The sequence below is a fragment of the Sordaria macrospora genome, chromosome 3, assembly GCF_033870435.1.
Source record: "Sordaria macrospora chromosome 3, complete sequence".
Taxonomy (NCBI): domain Eukaryota; kingdom Fungi; phylum Ascomycota; class Sordariomycetes; order Sordariales; family Sordariaceae; genus Sordaria; species Sordaria macrospora.
Window position 1 is genome coordinate 175,161 of NC_089373.1, and position 16,526 is coordinate 191,686.

The 16,526-nt window shown below is 52.6% G+C and overlaps 4 protein-coding genes across 4 annotated transcripts; 1 reads left to right on the top strand and 3 right to left on the bottom strand.

Annotated features, from left to right (window-relative positions):
• Positions 1-1,043: 1,043 nt before the first annotated feature.
• Positions 1,044-3,934, bottom strand: SMAC4_07159 (uncharacterized protein; the record flags this gene model as incomplete). Its single annotated transcript, XM_003347254.2, has 3 exons — positions 2,753-3,934; positions 2,384-2,684; positions 1,044-2,316 (listed from the first exon to the last, which is right to left on the bottom strand). Exons 2-3 carry the CDS (start codon positions 2,614-2,616, stop codon positions 1,044-1,046), a joined length of 1,506 nt encoding a protein of 501 aa, XP_003347302.1. The 5' UTR covers positions 2,617-2,684; positions 2,753-3,934.
• A 19-nt stretch (positions 3,935-3,953) lies between these two features.
• Positions 3,954-7,595, top strand: SMAC4_07160 (uncharacterized protein). Its single transcript, XM_003347255.2, has 3 exons — positions 3,954-4,413; positions 4,465-6,964; positions 7,042-7,595. Exons 1-3 carry the CDS (start codon positions 4,133-4,135, stop codon positions 7,174-7,176), a joined length of 2,916 nt encoding a protein of 971 aa, XP_003347303.1. The 5' UTR covers positions 3,954-4,132; the 3' UTR covers positions 7,177-7,595.
• An 8-nt stretch (positions 7,596-7,603) lies between these two features.
• SMAC4_07161 (uncharacterized protein) lies at positions 7,604-10,249 on the bottom strand. The gene is made up of 2 exons (XM_003347256.2): positions 9,507-10,249; positions 7,604-9,432 (listed from the first exon to the last, which is right to left on the bottom strand). Exons 1-2 carry the CDS (start codon positions 9,563-9,565, stop codon positions 8,028-8,030), a joined length of 1,464 nt encoding a protein of 487 aa, XP_003347304.1. The 5' UTR covers positions 9,566-10,249; the 3' UTR covers positions 7,604-8,027.
• A 131-nt stretch (positions 10,250-10,380) lies between these two features.
• On the bottom strand, positions 10,381-16,109 carry SMAC4_07162 (uncharacterized protein). Its single transcript, XM_066090578.1, has 3 exons — positions 15,676-16,109; positions 14,897-15,488; positions 10,381-14,146 (listed from the first exon to the last, which is right to left on the bottom strand). The coding sequence occupies exons 2-3, from the start codon at positions 15,172-15,174 to the stop codon at positions 12,235-12,237; spliced, it is 2,190 nt and encodes a 729-aa protein (XP_065946356.1). The 5' UTR covers positions 15,175-15,488; positions 15,676-16,109; the 3' UTR covers positions 10,381-12,234.
• Between the last annotated feature and the right edge of the window lie 417 nt (positions 16,110-16,526).

Below are 16,526 nucleotides of genomic sequence, written 5' to 3' on the forward strand. Positions count from 1 at the left end.
TGGACAGCATTACTGAGCTGAAGATTGCGGTTTTCCATGAAAGAGAGGAAGGGGGGGAATTGAGGTTAGAGGGCTTGATATGACCATGAAGGCCTACTCATCTGCAGATGTAATAACTCGAATCCCTCGTGGATGTTAGATGCTCACCATCCTCCCCACCGTACATCCCTTTTCGGCGGAGACATCCTTCAACCGTACAGCAAATGAAGCGGCTCTGTAGTACCCCACACGAGAACAGAACTGAGGGTATCCATGAGGGCTATCTTGAGCCACTACATCGACATTATTTGCAGCAGGCTCCGTGTGCGGATCGAACACAAGCCTGTAGTGTCGTCAGTTATCATGATGACACTGATAAAGGGAAGGAGGTTTCGACCTTGGCAGCTGAAGACCCTTGATCTAATGGAGCTCGGCGGAGGCAATGCCTGTCATAGTCGTCGATCACATACCCTGAGCGGGTGGGTTGGGAGCTCCGCTCGCTCCGTAGCTGTGGTGCACTTCGGGATCAAGCCATTCACATTCCCCGATGAAGCAATGTCCAAAATCGAACATGTCCTAATCTCGATGCATCTTCCAAGATCCACGCAAGCAATCCCATGCCACGCTGGAAACATGTTTTCCTCACTGGAGACATGTGATGAAGAAGTGATGAAAAGGTTCCTTGGCGAGCTTAATGAGGCTGAAGTTGGACCGAACCGGTCTAGTTCGAAAAACCCATGTTAATATCTTCGATCAGTCTACCGCTTCGGGAACAAGACACATGAAACACACGCTAGCAAGGGCTGGGCATCTTCAAGCGCGGGGTTGCGATCGAATGTAATTGGATCTTCAATCAGCTCTCGAGATGCCTCACAGCTGTGCCGTGGGCTAGTGGTTCTAGTGCACAAACGCCAACGAAACAATATCCACAGTCAGTGATAGGAACGAGAAAGGCAGGTAGGAGGCTCATTTATTGAGCGGGAAAGTCTCAAGGGATCGGGAAACCTTCGAATGGACTGAACTTACCCAACTGAGGCTCAGCTTGGAATCTGACCCCCTTGCTATTAACCTTGGAGGACCTTTATTCCCTGTAACATATCACCGCTAACGTCATTGCCACTGCCAACAGACAATACAGGTAGTTCGATATCCAACAGATGTCTTCCTCCCAACTGCGTAACGAAAAGGCTTTGCTCAAGGCCTGTCCCGTCTTGTCGTAACTCCTCTTTCATGAACGAGCACAGCCTCTGCACTGAGACCTTGCCATCTCCTCTGACATAGGAGCTGTCCAGGATTCTGCACAGGGCCTGGGTCATTTGTGTTGCTGTCCTGCTGTTGGGGGTTTCGCTTCCGGTCAATGGAACGCAGGCACCTAAAAGTTGCTTAATGGAGGGCGAAAATGCCAGGCCCGGCTCAACCAGCATTTGATCTTCTTCCTCTGTGCCCCCATTGTGATGACAGTCAAAGATGAGCAGGACGTCACCCTCACTGGACATGATGGATTCTCGAATGTCCTCCCAGAAGAAGTGACTCATACCGCACGCATTCGCAAACACCATCCTCCCTCCAACCATGCCCGCTCCCCCAGCATAATAAACAATTAGCAACTTCTTTTTCTCCTTGTTGATCTCGGAGTCCGCAAGAGACTTGGCCAGGATGGTCCCCACAGCTGCGGTAGGATAGTCCTCGGGAATGAGTCGGCACTGAACTCGGTATCCCATCCGCTTGAAGCAGTTACGGACGGGGTCTGTGGAGGTACTCATCCCTTGCCGACTTCTGACTGGCCCTTGTTGCTTGAATTTTGTGTTTGTTGGTGTTGTTGTGGCCCAGCTGAGAATCAAGACGTTGACTTCTTCGGCTAGCTGTGCGTATCGTCCGCGGGGAGAGGGAGAGAAGATGGAGCTGAATCTGGTTCTGGGCTCTGGCGGTTCGATCTCGGGATCAGGTCGAGCGGTGTTTAGACTTGATGATGCTGAATAAGCCGAGTAAGTTTCGTATAGCTGTTGAGAGTGTGACAGGAGCGTTGCGTGATCTCTGTACCAGTCATGTGAATATCTTCTTTCGGCCCGTTGTCTCGCATCTGTGTCAAGCCCCTTGACAGCCGGGGATGTGTAGAGGTGGACTGGACTTTTCGGGTGTGGTTGTAACTGCGGAGACATGCGATCTCTCTGTAATTTGGAAGGCCCAACGGTCCTTGACCAGCTCGAAGTCTGAGGTGATGACACTACGGTCTCGGTTTCCATATATCTATCACCGTCAACGTCGCGGCGAACATGAGTGTCCCTGAACCATGGTGAATCGGGGCTGAGAGCTTCGGTGGCGGTGATAGGACTTTGCCTGTTGTAGACGTTGTTAGCCCTTTTGTCATGGATCACTTGTTAAATATCAGGTTGGCTAGACTTACACCTCGAGCTCCTGCAAAGCATCAACCACCATGTCCATGTCTCCATCCCATTCGTGGCCGACGAGGTTTTCATGATGATCAACGCCTTTAGGCGTAGCTTCACTGTCTCCTCTTTCGTCGACAGAAGGTACAGCTCGTACACCGTTGTTGTCCAGAGCCCCAGTCGAGAAGTCATGGCGGAGGTTGGCCAAATGGCGATGCCATAGTTGAGTAAAATCCGTGTTGCTGTCCATTTTGATCGTTTAGCTGACGTATTCCGAAAATAGCGCGGCTCAGTTCCGAGGTTCCCTGACACATAGCTCTGTTTAGCCGAGTCAGCAATGATAGTTCCGTTGTCGATTCATCTCTGAAGTCAAGGACTGTACCAACCTGACGTTGCCGTCCTTTCTGAAGCGATAGTAGTAGAAGCTGAGATGCTAGAAAAAGCGGTTAAGTGCCAAAGATAGATCAAGTTTCGCTCCCACGCTGAGGTGCCCACATACCTACACGGTGTTTCTAGCTCCTTCCCAGAGATCTGATCGGGGGCAGACGGATAACAGATTGCAGAAGGCCGGCACGTCAAGAAATCCAGAACAAGGACATGCTCTTCTTGGCTGCTGACAGATCCGGGGGAGCTTCCTGGCTCCCAACAGTAAATGGCTGGCACTCTCTCGGCTAAAGCCTGTCAGCCCAGATGAAATAGTGGTAGCACTGCAGGTTGTATTCTCCGGGGATGTTGGAGCTTGGGACCAAGCATGATCGGGACCGGTTCTGACTGGTTCGACCACAATATCATCGCTTTCTTGTATTGATTAGTATTGTGCCTTGTCTGACATAGCACCAGTGATATAGGTGATGACCACGGATTGGGCCTGGCAGTTGACGGACTGGAAGACATGATACCATGGCAGTGCTGAGCCGATGAATTGAACAGCCAAAGGATTCAAGACTGGATGGTAATAAAAGAGAGATCGAGAGTTGGATGGTAGATTGATATCAATTGGATTGAATGTGACAGATGGAGCGAGGGAACGAGGACGGGCATGACGGGAGGGACTTGACACTGTAAACTGAAGTGAAAAGGTAGAGGAGTCATAAAACTGGCAAGAAAATTTCTTCATTGCTGCTGGCAAAATCAGCGGAGGTAGTTCGTGAGAGGGAAGGAGCATCTCCCGACTTGCAACGGCTGGTAAGGAAGAAGCAGCTTGCTGGAGGACTTCCTCCGAGCGAAAACAATAGGGGAAGTACCGCGCCTCATGAGCATCATGACAACGTGCTTGAGTTGTAAATATTGTTTGTAAAGAGGTTCAAGTTTCCTTCGTATGTCAAGTCGGGTTGTCTTTGAACACGACTGATGTGAGGTGCATTGAGGTGGTGACGAATGGTGATGCTTCATTACGGTATGAGTGCTGCTTTAAATGTTATGACATGTTAGGTGAAAGAATATGGTAATAGCAAATAACACGCAGCTAAGCAGACAATAATCTACTAACGAAGCCATTAAAGATGGCCCCACTGGTACGCGCCAGCTCCCTGGCCTTGGCGCGCTTCAGCTTTTCTGGCGCGTTTTATCGTAGGTGTTTTCTTGACAGGGAGGAGTTCCCCTCTGAACCGTTTCCCCTCCATCCACTAACGAATCCCTTGTTCTCTTGGGTTGTCCATACTTTCCAGTATACTTGACCTCAGCAACCTCCAAACTCCACCAACTTTTCCTTGATACCCAGGTGGCCCAATTTAACACCAGATTACGACCACAGACACATACACAAGATGGCAACACCAATGGCCCATTCCAGCGATGCTGGCTTCATCATGTCGGAAGGAGGAGCTACTCCCAGAGGGCGAAATGGTCAACCCAGTTCCTCTTCAGCTCGTCCACGAGGGCCCCCCTCGGAAAGTCTCGGAGCCGCCAGCGAAGATGAAGGAGAGGAAGGCTTCGCCGACGACCAGGTCCCCGTTCGCTCGAGACCTCAGAACATTGCCGACATTCCCAAGGTCCAAGACAGAATTGGTGTTATGGTCCAGAGAGCCTTTGAGGCCTTCATTGACGGGTATGACTACAGAGACCAGTTGGTTGTATGGGATCGCTAACCCAGACACAGCTACGTCGAAACACCCACATCGTCCGGCCAACCAACCTCGAGCGCAGTCACGACAGACAAGTACTACGTCGCCCAGATCCACGGCATGAAGACCTACTCGTTATCCACCTTCTATGTCGACTACAAGCACATCGCCTCGTGGCAAGACGGTACTCTCGCCGAGGCCATCACAAACTCGTACTACCGCTTCCTTCCCTTCCTCACAGCCGCCCTTCACAGCCGAATCGCCGCCTACGAACCCCAATACTTTAACGAACATCGTCAGCCCACCGCGTCCAGCGCCCACTCCACGACAGCTTCCAGCACGCGAGGCGCCAACGCCAGCCAGTCCGACTTTGGCATCAAGAACCCCAACCAACAAACCGACAAGCTCTTCGCCATTGCCTTTTACAACCTGCCCCTCGTCTCGCGTGTGCGCTCCATGCGCGCCCGAAACGTCGGCCAGCTTCTTGCGATTAGCGGCACCGTTACCCGTACCTCGGAAGTCCGTCCCGAGCTGGCTCTGGCCACTTTCGTCTGCCAGGCCTGCCGCACCGTCGTTCCCAATGTCGAGCAGACTTTCCGTTATACCGAACCGACGCAATGTCCCAACCTGACGTGCCAGAACCGCACGGCGTGGCAGCTGGATATCAGGCAGAGCACGTTTGTGGATTGGCAAAAGGTGCGCGTGCAAGAGAACAGTAGCGAGATTCCCACGGGAAGCATGCCCAGAACTATGGATGTGATTCTGCGTGGTGAACTGGTGGATCGCGCAAAGGCTGGCGAGAAGTGCATCTTTACCGGTGCGCTGATCGTGGTGCCCGATGTCAGTCAGTTGGGTCTGCCGGGTGTGAGGAACGTGTCGGTGCGTGATGATCGGGGCGCGGATGCTGGTGGTAGCGGTGTTTCTGGTCTCAAGGCCTTGGGTGTGCGCGATCTTACATACCGTTTGGCGTTCCTGGCTTGCATGGTTACGCCTGATGTGTCGGCGATTGGCGCTTCTGGCGATGCCCTGCTGATGGATATCGTTGGGACCCTCAACAGCAGCGCGGCCGCAGAGACAGCAGAGACCATCAAGGAAGCCCAGGAAGCATTGCTAAGCTCCTACACACCCGCTGAGATGGAAGACCTCCGTGCCATGGTGCACAGCGACCACATCTACTCGCGCTTGGTACAGTCTCTGGCACCCACAGTCTACGGCCACGAAGTCGTCAAGAAGGGTCTCCTTCTCCAGCTCTTGTCCGGTGTCAGCAAAACCACCGCCGAAGGCATGGCCCTCCGTGGCGACATCAACATCTGCATCGTCGGCGACCCCTCAACCTCCAAATCCCAGTTCCTCAAATACGTCGTCAACTTCGCTCCCCGAGCAGTCTACACCTCCGGCAAGGCCTCTTCGGCCGCTGGTCTCACAGCCGCCGTAGTCAAGGACGAAGAAACCGGTGAATTCACCATCGAAGCCGGTGCCCTCATGCTCGCCGACAACGGCATCTGCTGTATCGATGAGTTTGACAAGATGGACATCGCCGACCAAGTCGCCATCCACGAAGCCATGGAACAACAGACCATCTCCATCGCCAAGGCTGGTATTCAGGCCACGCTTAATGCCAGAACGTCGATTTTGGCCGCCGCCAACCCCGTCGGTGGCCGTTACAACCGCAAGACCACCCTGCGCGCCAACATCAACATGTCGGCGCCCATCATGTCCCGTTTCGATTTGTTCTTCGTCATCCTAGACGAATGCAACGAGCAAGTCGACCGTCATTTGGCAGAACACATCGTCGGCCTCCACCAGAACCGCGACCAAGCCATCGAGCCTGAATTCTCCACCGAGCAGCTCCAGCGGTACATCCGCTTCGCAAGGACCTTCCGTCCGGAATTTACCGACGAAGCGAAAGAAATCCTCGTGCAGCGCTACAAGGACCTCCGCGCCGATGATTCCCAGGGCGGCATCGGCAAGAATTCTTACAGAATCACCGTCCGTCAGCTGGAGAGTATGATTCGTTTGTCGGAAGCCATCGCCAAGGCCAACTGCGTGGAGGAAATCACGCCCGAGTTTGTCAATGAAGCCTTCCACTTGCTTCGCCAATCTATCATTTCGGTAGAGCACGACGACGTGGAAGTTGACGATGAGGAAGACATCCCTGAACCACCCGCCGATGACCCTGCCGCCCTTCAACAGGCCGCCGCTGCTGCGTCGCGTGTGCCGGAAGCTGATATGGACGGTGACGGTGACGTGGATATGGCTGGTGGTAATGATGCCCGTCAAGCTTCTGCTGCACCATCCGCTGCTGCCTCGCAAGCGCGTGAGAGGCAGACGATTTCGTATGACAAGTATATTTCCATCGTGAACATGATCGTCTCCAAGGTCGCTGAAGACGAGACGCAAGGATCAGGAGAGGGTATTGAGGGAGAGCAACTGGTTGAGTGGTATTTGGAGCAGAAGGAGGAGGAGATGGGTACGGAAGAGGAGTATTTGGAGGAGAGGAGGTTGGTGACGAAGGTTTTGAAGAGGATGGTCAAGGTATGTTTTTTTGTCCCTTCCTTCGTTCGACACTGGTTTTGATTTGCGTGGATGATGGCTGACATTGATTGTTACAGGACAACATCCTAATGGCCATCCGCGGCCAAGGAATCGTCGGCGACGAAGGCACCGCTGGAGAAGGTACCTCGGCGAGAGCAGAGGGCAACATTGTTTATGTGTTGCATCCTAACTGCGCTGTGGAGGAGTTCTAAGAAGCGAGTGGTTACAGAAAAGTGAAAAGCTTATGGGATTTGTTCAAGTGGGATTTGGAAAATTGTTGGGCTAGCTGGCTGGCGTTTGGGAGTTTTGTTGCTTGGGACGGGAAAGATATCATGGTGTTGTGAATACAATAGATCGTTGAGACAGACTCTTGTGGCTAGATAAATGTACAAAGGGGGAAGCACCATCCCTTGCATTATCTATGGCCCTTTCTTTCAACGCCACCTCCTACTGGAATTTGATGAGGCCATGAATGATGGCTCTTGAAAGAACCGCCAGTTGTGATCTAGAGGTACCATATTCCTAATGTTGTGTGGCCTCTTCATCTTGAGGTGTGGGTGCTAATATCCTGGAACGTTCCTAGGTTGGTTGGTGTAGAAAAATCAAGGACTCGATCGAACATGGCTTCGTGCTTGATACTAGGTACCTTGCTAGGTATTCTCTTTACAACTGAAGCAAAAGCGCCCCTTGACGCCCCCTTGAACGCCTTTTTCTACAAAATCATAAATCATGCTCTGGTCGTGAATCGATCGAGGATCCTGCCTCGCTCGTTCCCATTTATGCCCCCCCTTCCCCCTTCTCAAAGTCGCAACAACAATTTAATTTTCATCATGGTCCGAACCTCAAACCGCAGAGGTATCCAGTATCGTATCGTAAACAATCGTAATTCGTCAGTCGTGGTCGAAATCGTTATCGTAGCCGTGGAGAGGGAAGGGTGTAAAGACCGTATGTTATATTGGTATAATTCGCATTTAGTAATCTACCAAAAACAAAAAAGTATTAGCACTCGCTAACAAACAAAGGTATATGTCCTCTCTCTATAAACCCCGCCCAATAGAAGAAATCACTCCTCGTCAATAGACATACCCTTCATCAACCTCTCCATCTCCTTTTCTCTCGCATTCTGTGTCCTCCCCGGTTCAGAAACCGGCACACCCCCAATAGCCTCCAACCTCCTCCTCAACTCCTCCGCCTCCCGTTCCTGCTCTCGTTCCCTTTCCCTCTCCTCCTCCTTCTCTTCCCTCTCCTTCTCCTTCTTGCCCATCTCCTCAGCCAACATCTCTTCCAGTTCATCATCAATCTCCTCCTCATCCACTCCCACCTGACTACTACCCGCCTCAGCAAGGATAGTATTAACCTCATCAACCTCAGCCATTTGGTCGCGCAGCTTGTTCGTCAAGTTCTCAACACGATCCACACCTCCCACTTGCTCATTCAGACTCTCCAGTACCTTGGTACTAGTCTCCATGATCTTCACCATTGCCACGCTATCGCTCGCTTCCTGGATCTTGGCCGCTACTGCCTCTAACTGCGTCAGACTAGCATATCGTCCTTCCAAAGTCTGTTCGGCGAGTTTCTTCTGCTTTAAAGCTGCCAAGGCAGCGATGCGGTTTTTATTCTGGACCGCGCTGCGGGCAGTTCTGTCTAGTTCCGATATGCGCCCGGCTAGAAGGTGTGTTTGGTGCGTGAGGGAGGAGATGAGTTCTTTGATGGAGGCGATGGTTGTGTCTTCTTTTGTTATTTGTTGGGCGTGTTGTTGAGCAGAAGAGTCATCAGAGGGAGCCTTGATCTTGAAAATCTGTCCATCGTAGAGAATCACGTCTTTGTCGCGGGAGAGGAACGTTAACAAGACATCGAGGTCGGTTTCAGTTAGAAGTTTGGCTTGGGCTTCTTCGCTGCCTTGGTCGAGCTGGACTTGTTCGTTGTACGTCTGCAAGAAGTGCGCTTTGGACCAGGTGCGCGCGAAGCGCGAGTCTGTGAGGGCGGAAGCTGTGGTGGCGGCGAATTGCTTGCCGGCTTCTTCGACGTTGGCGATCACCACGAATTGGCCCTTGGGTAAGCTGCTATGCGATTGGAGCCAGTCTGTGACGCCGAGTTGTTTGAGGGCCCAGCCGGCTACGCCACCGGCAATTCCTAGGGGTGAGGGCAGCCAGGGCTTGTAGTATATGCTTGTTTGCGAGGTGAGGAAGTCGTGCAGTGGCATGAGGTCTTTGGCGGAGAGCGCATCCCTAATTACTGTCCCTAGGGCTAGTGGGCGGCCGTATTTCTTGGACTCTAGAGCGCGGAGGAGCGATTCATCGGAGTTCAGGATGAGGAGGTTCGGGGTTGAACCCTTCGGGGCGGGCGCAAGGCCGGAGCGGGCGAGGTGTGCAAGGGCGGAACGCCAGGCGGAGATGTTGGCCTGGTAGCCATCGGGGTTGAGAGTGCGGAGGGTCGTGAAGTCAGAGTAGAGGGCTGGGAGACGGGCTCTGAGTGGGAAGGGAGGGTTAGCTGGGACCATAAGAGAGGGCAGACGACATCAGTTGGGTGGGCAAAGACGAACTTCCTGAAGCTAGGCTCGTGTTCGACTAGGTAGTCGACGAGGGATTGTTGGTTGCTCATATTGTTGCTTGTTGGGTATCTCGGTTTCGGGTATTGTATCGTTGAGCGGGAAATCGAAAGTTAAGTCTAGTCGAAGGTAGGACAAAAAGAAGAAGGGAGGGAAGCGCGATAATCTGCGATGCGACAACTGGGAACCTTGGTGGTTTGCGCCGACGAAAAGACCAAAACAAAAGCTCAAAGAAGCAATAAGTGTACGCCACCAGGCAGGCTTGCATTGGCTGGCGCGCGTGTCGTCGCGGATCGGTGAGAGCGCAAAGAACTGGATGGGCGCAAGCGGGAAGCCTGACCTGGCAGTTGGTGATGCAGTGAGATGCAATGCAGAAAGAAAGATTCGGGGAAGAAAACAAATTCGAGGTTGGCGCTGTCGTCACTGTGGTGATCGAGTTACAGTGGGCTCTTTCCTTATCTTATCAGTCATAGACCAGATGGACCCGTGTTGATCTGTTTTCATGTGATAGCGCCCAGATCTGAAGGTGAAGAGACGACAACTACGTAAAAGTGATTAGAGTGATGACAGGCAGGCGGGACTCAGAACCTGGATACTTTTGTCTCGAAGATTCATGAGCTTATGGAAAGGCGTTAAGGGGTGTTATGGGGTGTTTTTGTTTATTTTCGGCTCGGCTGTAAATAAAATACAGGAACATACAGTGTCAAGCACCTTAGTGTGTTTGAGTCCTTGATTTATCTATGGCAGTAGCTCTGTCAATCATCGTCTCGTGTATTGCTGTCCAGCGTTTAAAGCTGCGGTTTGAGTTTGTGGATATCCTTCGAACCAGGCCAGTCATTAATCATCACATTGACTCTCGGCAACAAACTGCGAAAATTTAATTCCTGATGTAAAAGTGTTCTCTCTAAGTAAGGTATGTAGGTGTCCACTCAGCGAACTATATAGTACTCTTAACACTGTCAACTGTCTACATGCTGTACGTAGTGCGGATAATGAAGCTGATCAGAACCGCAGATCAAATCCCGATCATTTGTGGGCTCTATAAAGTAAACAAAACATAAACATTTGTAGTTGTCCTGTATCAACCAAGCCTTTGGTATCCCTTGACCAAATCCCGTTCCCAAACAAATCCATATGTGGTATCATCAACTAAACAAACCCATCGAGCTGGGTTCACCAAACTCGAGGTTAAAAGATCATCAAGCCGCCAGCCAACCGTCAACCGCCAACGTTTCCCAATAATCCGTAGATCTCGTTATCGTCGTGAGATGTCGTAAGAAAGAAGAAGAAAAAAACAAGAAATAAACAGCAGCTCGCTCGCTTGCCACTCAAGTCCAACTGAAGCCCAAGAGATCGTTCAGGCGTAAACATCATAAAAACAGAATCGAAGCCAAACCGCGAACAACAACCAAACAATGAGTGAGTGATAGACCCTCAGATTCTCAGATCCTCAGACCGCCACTCACTCACTCACTCAACCCAACCAACACACATTTATCTTCTCCCCAACCCCCCAACCCTCTCCCCAATCCCCTCAAACCGCCCTCTAACGTCCGCATCCCCCCACTTCTCCTTAATCCACCTAAACCCCTTCATATTCAGGCTCAGTCTGACCCGTCCCTCCACCAGTGCACTCACAAGATTAATAACCGCAAACGTCGTGCTCCCAAGGGCTCTAAAAAGCGCCAAGCCAGCCACAGCCCACAAAATAAATCTCAAATAGAAATTATCACCAATATCACTGTCAGCATACGCCTCGCTGACAGCCATGGCCAGCGTAGCGTTTGCCACCATCCATGTGACGACCATGTACGTCCTTACAGATTTGTAATAATCTTGCTGTAGCTGTTCTTCCGACACGGGAGTTTCGGGGACGACGACCCTATCGCGGAGATTGCGGAGGCACTCGTCGTAGCCGCTATCGATATCGAGTTGTTCAGAGGGCATTTCCAGCTCGACGGTGGAACCCTTGCCTATTGCGCCGCCTAGGTCGGTGCGCATGACGTTGTCTCCCTTTGTTCCCCACGTTACGTCGTGGGTGTTGCAGAAGGCGTAGATCTGGAGGGTGCAGATGTAGGAGGGCAAAAGAACAAAGTATTGGATGGCGGAGGTGAACATGTGCCACGGGTCGAGGTAGAGAAAGGACATGAGGAAGTAGAGACCGAGGGTACTAGCCACGGAGACGATCAAGTTGGTGAAGACGTTGTTTCCCAAGTAAAGGTCCGGGTCGTCTTTGTCGGAGTCTTTGGGTTTGATTTGGCGAACGACGATGAAGATTGTTGCGAATGTGGTGTAGACCATTATCACGGCGTAGATTATCATTGAGGCTAGGTACATCCTCTTGGCGCCCTGCGGACGGTTTCCGAGGGACATGATGAATTGCGTGCAGATTAGGAGGACGCAGACGTAGCGGAGGATGTTGAAGATGATGCGGGCTACGTGCCCGTCGGAGTTGAAGGGGTCGACGTGCGGGTCGGTCAGACCGCCGGCGATGAAGTAAAAGGCGAGGTAGAAGTTGGCGAGAGAGAAATAGGTGAAGAGGAGTTGTAGGAGTTGGTAGAGGAATTCGACGTGAAGCAAGGCTTTGCGCAGGAAGGTGTGGTCGGTTTTCCAGATTTGTCGAAAGTGCACGAGCGAGTAGACGGCCGCGAAGAAGGCGCCGTTGAGCCAGCGACGACGTTGGGAGACGAACTCCGGGACGGTGTCTACACTCGTTAGCATCTCATCTTATGTCACAAAAGGGGTCAACGGGCAACTCACCAGGCACGTCCGTCTCACCCGTACACCCCTTGACATACTTCAACACCCACCTCTCCCCGCGTTTCGCCACCAACTCCCAACACAAAATCCTGTCTTCCGCCAAGTACATATTCGCCGTAAACACATCCGCATGCTGCCCATGTAACGTCTCGCCCTTGAAATACTGACTCAGCGGTCCATGCCCCGTCGTCTCATCATTCTGCAGCGCATGATACCGATACGCCGACAACGCTCCGGGCAACACGGTAATGTACCCAAACACCGACTCGAGCGGTTTATCCAGGATATTGCTCATCTTGTACTCAAAGTTCTGACTAGCCACCAGAGGGTTGAGCAAATTCCCGCCGAACCGTCCCTTCATCGCCTTGATCTCCCCGCAGGCTCCCGCGACGTTGGAATCCGTGTCGAAGGCTTTCCAGAGGTGGTAAAGACTTGTGCCTCCCGGGCGTGTGCCGACATCCAACAGGATACACACGTTGGGGTTCAAGGCCTTGCCGAACGCGTTGAAGAACCATCGGTGCGAGTTGAGTTTCTTCTGGTTCTTCTCCTTCAAGCAGAAAATCATCTGGCAGGGCACTATCCCTTTCTCGGCTCCCTTGAACTTGAGGTCCGAATCCAGAGACACCTGCGTGGTGTACTCGTACACGTGCGCCTGCACCGCCTTCTGGTTGACAAAGTTCTTGGCGATTCCGTGTTGGTAGACGCCCATGGCCGCGAGAGCGTCCAATGTCCGGGGGTGAATTTTCTCTCGGCCGTCCGAAACCACGCAAACCACAATCTTCTGCCACCCGTCCGCGCCCCACGTTCGCGACTTGTTGCGCGAACAGAAATGCGAGATGTTCTTCATGACTGCGTGCATCGTCCGCGTAAACCCGTACTCGTCCTCGTTGTACATCGTCACACAGATGAACAGCTCCGTCTCCCTGGCTGTCCGACCGATATTCTGGCGCAACTTGTACCCCCGCGAGACAAAATCGTCAGGGTCGCAAGTAACAGCCGTGTATCGCATGTGCGTAAACTCGACCTCGTCCCTCCGGGGCAGAAACGAATACAATATAGTCGGGATCTTGCACTCCAGGACGAGCTCGCCATTGATGAGCTGGACTTCCTTCCTCGACACCTGCGGGGGCCGAACGCCGCGGCGCTCGTGCTTGCCTTCTTCCGGGATGGGGCCGTAGGGCTCGAACTTGTCAACCCCTGATGCGCTGGTGCCGGTATTCGAAGAATAAGTAGTGCTGACATCGTCTTCGTCGTCGTATCGGGAACGGGCGTGGGTGCCATGGGGGTCCTCGCTGAGTGTTATCTGTGATGATCGGAACCCGTACGCGTCGTTGAGGTGCCGCGATTCACTGAGATCGGTTTCCGGTCCAAATATATCTGTGCGGTCGTCGTCCGGTCCCATGCTAACTGTCACATCGTCCGCATATCCTCCTCCTCCATGGAATCCGTGCCGTGGATGATGGTTCGTTGCGCGACTGGGGCTGTTATACTGTAAAGGCGCTGCTGGTGCCGCCGGAAGTGGTCGTCGGGCATTCCCTGCATAACTCGAAGGTGTCCCTGGCCGGGGATGACCATCAATCTCCGAAGGCTCGTACCGTCCTTGTGGCGGAACTCGATAATCGGCTGTCGATACGGGACTCCATGGTCTGCCGTGTCCCGAAACCATGCTCTCGGTGCCCATGTAGGAAGAAACGTAGGATCCGCCGTCGGGTGGTGGAATGCGTGGAGGGTCCATGATCGATGATCGTTCGTCGATGGAGGGTTCGTACATGTGTCGTCGATCGCTAATCGAGGGTTCGTATGTTCGGGTATCTAGTGATGGTTCATAGGTGCGGGCGTCGATTGAGGGCTCATAAGCTCGTCGTAACCGGCTGCTGTTAAGATGTGAGCGTTCTGCTGTCTCCGAGTTTCGTCTTTTCGGTGATCCAAAGTGAACAGAGGGTGGTGGTGTAAGTGATCTTTGCGAGTCCGCTTCCTCGGTAATGTTACTGAGCACCCGGGGCTTGTTTTCTTGCTTTTTGCGCGCCTCACGGAGCGACGCTCGTCGCGGGGATGTCCCCTCCGGAATTGTCGGCAAGGCCAGAGCAGGTGGAGGCGCAGATAGTCTAAGAGGCTTCACTTGACCTAGCCACATTCTCTTCTGCAACTTTCCTCCTCCCCGTAGCTGAGATTCTCCTTGTTGTGTCCCTGCTTGTTGTTGTTGCCGCTGCTGCTGTCGCAAAACGAATTGCTCTTGTTCCTCGGGTCGAAAGGGACTGTATGGTGGAGGGTAGTGAGGTACGTGTTGAGGGTCATCGCTTCCCAGAATCTCTGGCGCGGGTGCAAACTTGACGACCTTTCCCATGTCGGAGTCGTTTTCGGGGTCTTTATGCTCGGATGTCTCCAGGTCTGGTCTCTTTTTTTCGTCTTCTTGATTCTCTGGTCCCTCTTTGGGTACTGACCAGGACATGGAAGTGGGAGGGGAAGATGGGATGTTGACCACGGCATCTTGCTCATGATCTTGACTTTGTTTTGTTTGGGAACTGGTGTTGGAATGGAAGGGAGGACTTTGGGTTCGGGTAGGTGTCTGGGTTGAAGAAGTACTGGTATGGAGGGGCGGCAATGAGAAGAGGGGCATGACATACGGTCTGACATTATCTCTATGTGAACTCTGGCTGGTGATCTCTGATACAGATATGTACGAGCTGTTGTCTAGATTCATCAACAGGCGGACGCCCTGACCAGTGGGTGCGGCATCGACATCGGGGTCGTCGGCTTCGTCGTATTGTGGAAGCATATATCGAGGGTCTGGTGGTGGAAGCAACGATGAGGAGTGACTGTCGCTACCGGTACCGGATCCGCTCCCGCTGCCACTGCCGCCGCCGAAGCCGCCGCCGGTGGTGTTGCGGCCAAACCCGGCCATTGTGTCGGGTGGTGAGACTTGTTGACTTGTCCTGTCCTGGATCTCGATCCGATGGATACAATGGATGGACCTGGCTTGTGAGTAGCAGTAGCGGAGTGTAGGTATACAACCACTATGTCACTTGTGTAAATCGTAAGGGTACGCGGCCCCTCTCCCGTCGTTCTAGTACGATCGATTGACACTGGTACCTGACTGACAAGGCTGACAGACTGACGTGACGTGACTGAACAGCAAGCAAGCAAGCAATGCGGTGAAGTGACAATGAAGTGTCGTTTGGATAGAAAGCCTTTGGAAGTCAAATGTCGACCAGACTACTGCGCGTCAGTTAGCACTAGATCGATCGCGGCTGTCGGGTCCAGTCGTCCACCGTGACCGTCAGGGCCCTCTCCTCCACCTAGTCACCCACTGAGGAACATGGAATGGAGAAAAGTGTGGAAACGGGGGGTTCATGTCGTTCAATCGTGGGGCTGCTGCTGGCTGCTGCTCCGGCTAGGTACTGACCTGCTAACACGCGGTGAACTACAAAGTTCAAGGGGTATCAATTCGTTTGTTCGTAAGAAAGATGGACCCTCCTTTTTTTCTTGTAGTTGAATGCGGTGAAAACATTAAAAAAAGTCAGGTCTGTCTGTCGTACTCCTGTCGTTCCCCGTTGTTGCGCAATCCCCCATGAAACCAGAAAGAGACGGCGCGGAGGGAGCAAGCAACCACTGTCCACAATTCTGGTGGCTGGGCTCACTCACTCGTGTGGTGAAGTTGGAGAAGCGGCGGCGCCAATCCAATCGAGGTCTTTCGCTTGAGTTGCCGACCCCAGAGCAGAAGGTCGGGTTGCGCAGGCGGATGCTTGTCAACAGCCACTGGTAGGCTGGAAATGGTGGAAATGGCTGGATAAATGCGACCAGCAATTGGCTACCAATGGATTCTGCCAGTGGGGAGAAGAAGACTGCAGATGCTTGTTGATGCGCAGGGGTAACAGCTGTTGAAGAGGGGTGCCCAGCAGCCTCAGCTTGGGGTGTTTGTTGTTTTTCTGAAAGTTGAAGATTTGAAGGCTGGTCGAGTATGTTGATATCGCCGTCCACAATATTTCTGTTGCGACCGTGAACTCAGATTCTTCAGACTCTTCACCCTCTCTTCAGAAATATTGTCGATTTCAGGTTCTCGATCCCATCACTGCTGTCCCGGGCCGTTCGTCCTCAACCAGTCGGTCACTGGGCAACCAACCACAACACAGGAACCCCAAACAGGGCGACAAGGCACTGCCCCTCTCTTCCAAGCATCCTATTGGCTGGTTACCAGAATAGAAGTTGCAGGCTTGCGGTTCAGGAACTTCAGGAACGCTTGCTTGGCATTTCGAA

Bases quoted from the DNA above. Each gene is read 5' to 3' on its own strand.
- SMAC4_07160 (XM_003347255.2), top strand. From the start codon at position 4,133: ATGGCAACACCAATGGCCCATTCCAGCGATGCTGGCTTCATCATGTCG. The intron at 4,414-4,464 runs GTATGACTACAG...ACCCAGACACAG, and splicing joins TTTGAGGCCTTCATTGACGG to CTACGTCGAAACACCCACAT. The intron at 6,965-7,041 runs GTATGTTTTTTT...TGATTGTTACAG, and splicing joins TTTTGAAGAGGATGGTCAAG to GACAACATCCTAATGGCCAT.
- SMAC4_07161 (XM_003347256.2), bottom strand. From the start codon at position 9,565: ATGAGCAACCAACAATCCCTCGTCGACTACCTAGTCGAACACGAGCCT. The intron at 9,433-9,506 runs GTTCGTCTTTGC...CTTCCCACTCAG, and splicing joins CACGAGCCTAGCTTCAGGAA to AGCCCGTCTCCCAGCCCTCT.
- SMAC4_07162 (XM_066090578.1), bottom strand. From the start codon at position 15,174: ATGGCCGGGTTTGGCCGCAACACCACCGGCGGCGGCTTCGGCGGCGGC. The intron at 14,147-14,896 runs GTATGTCATGCC...ACATCTTAACAG, and splicing joins CATAGAGATAATGTCAGACC to CAGCCGGTTACGACGAGCTT.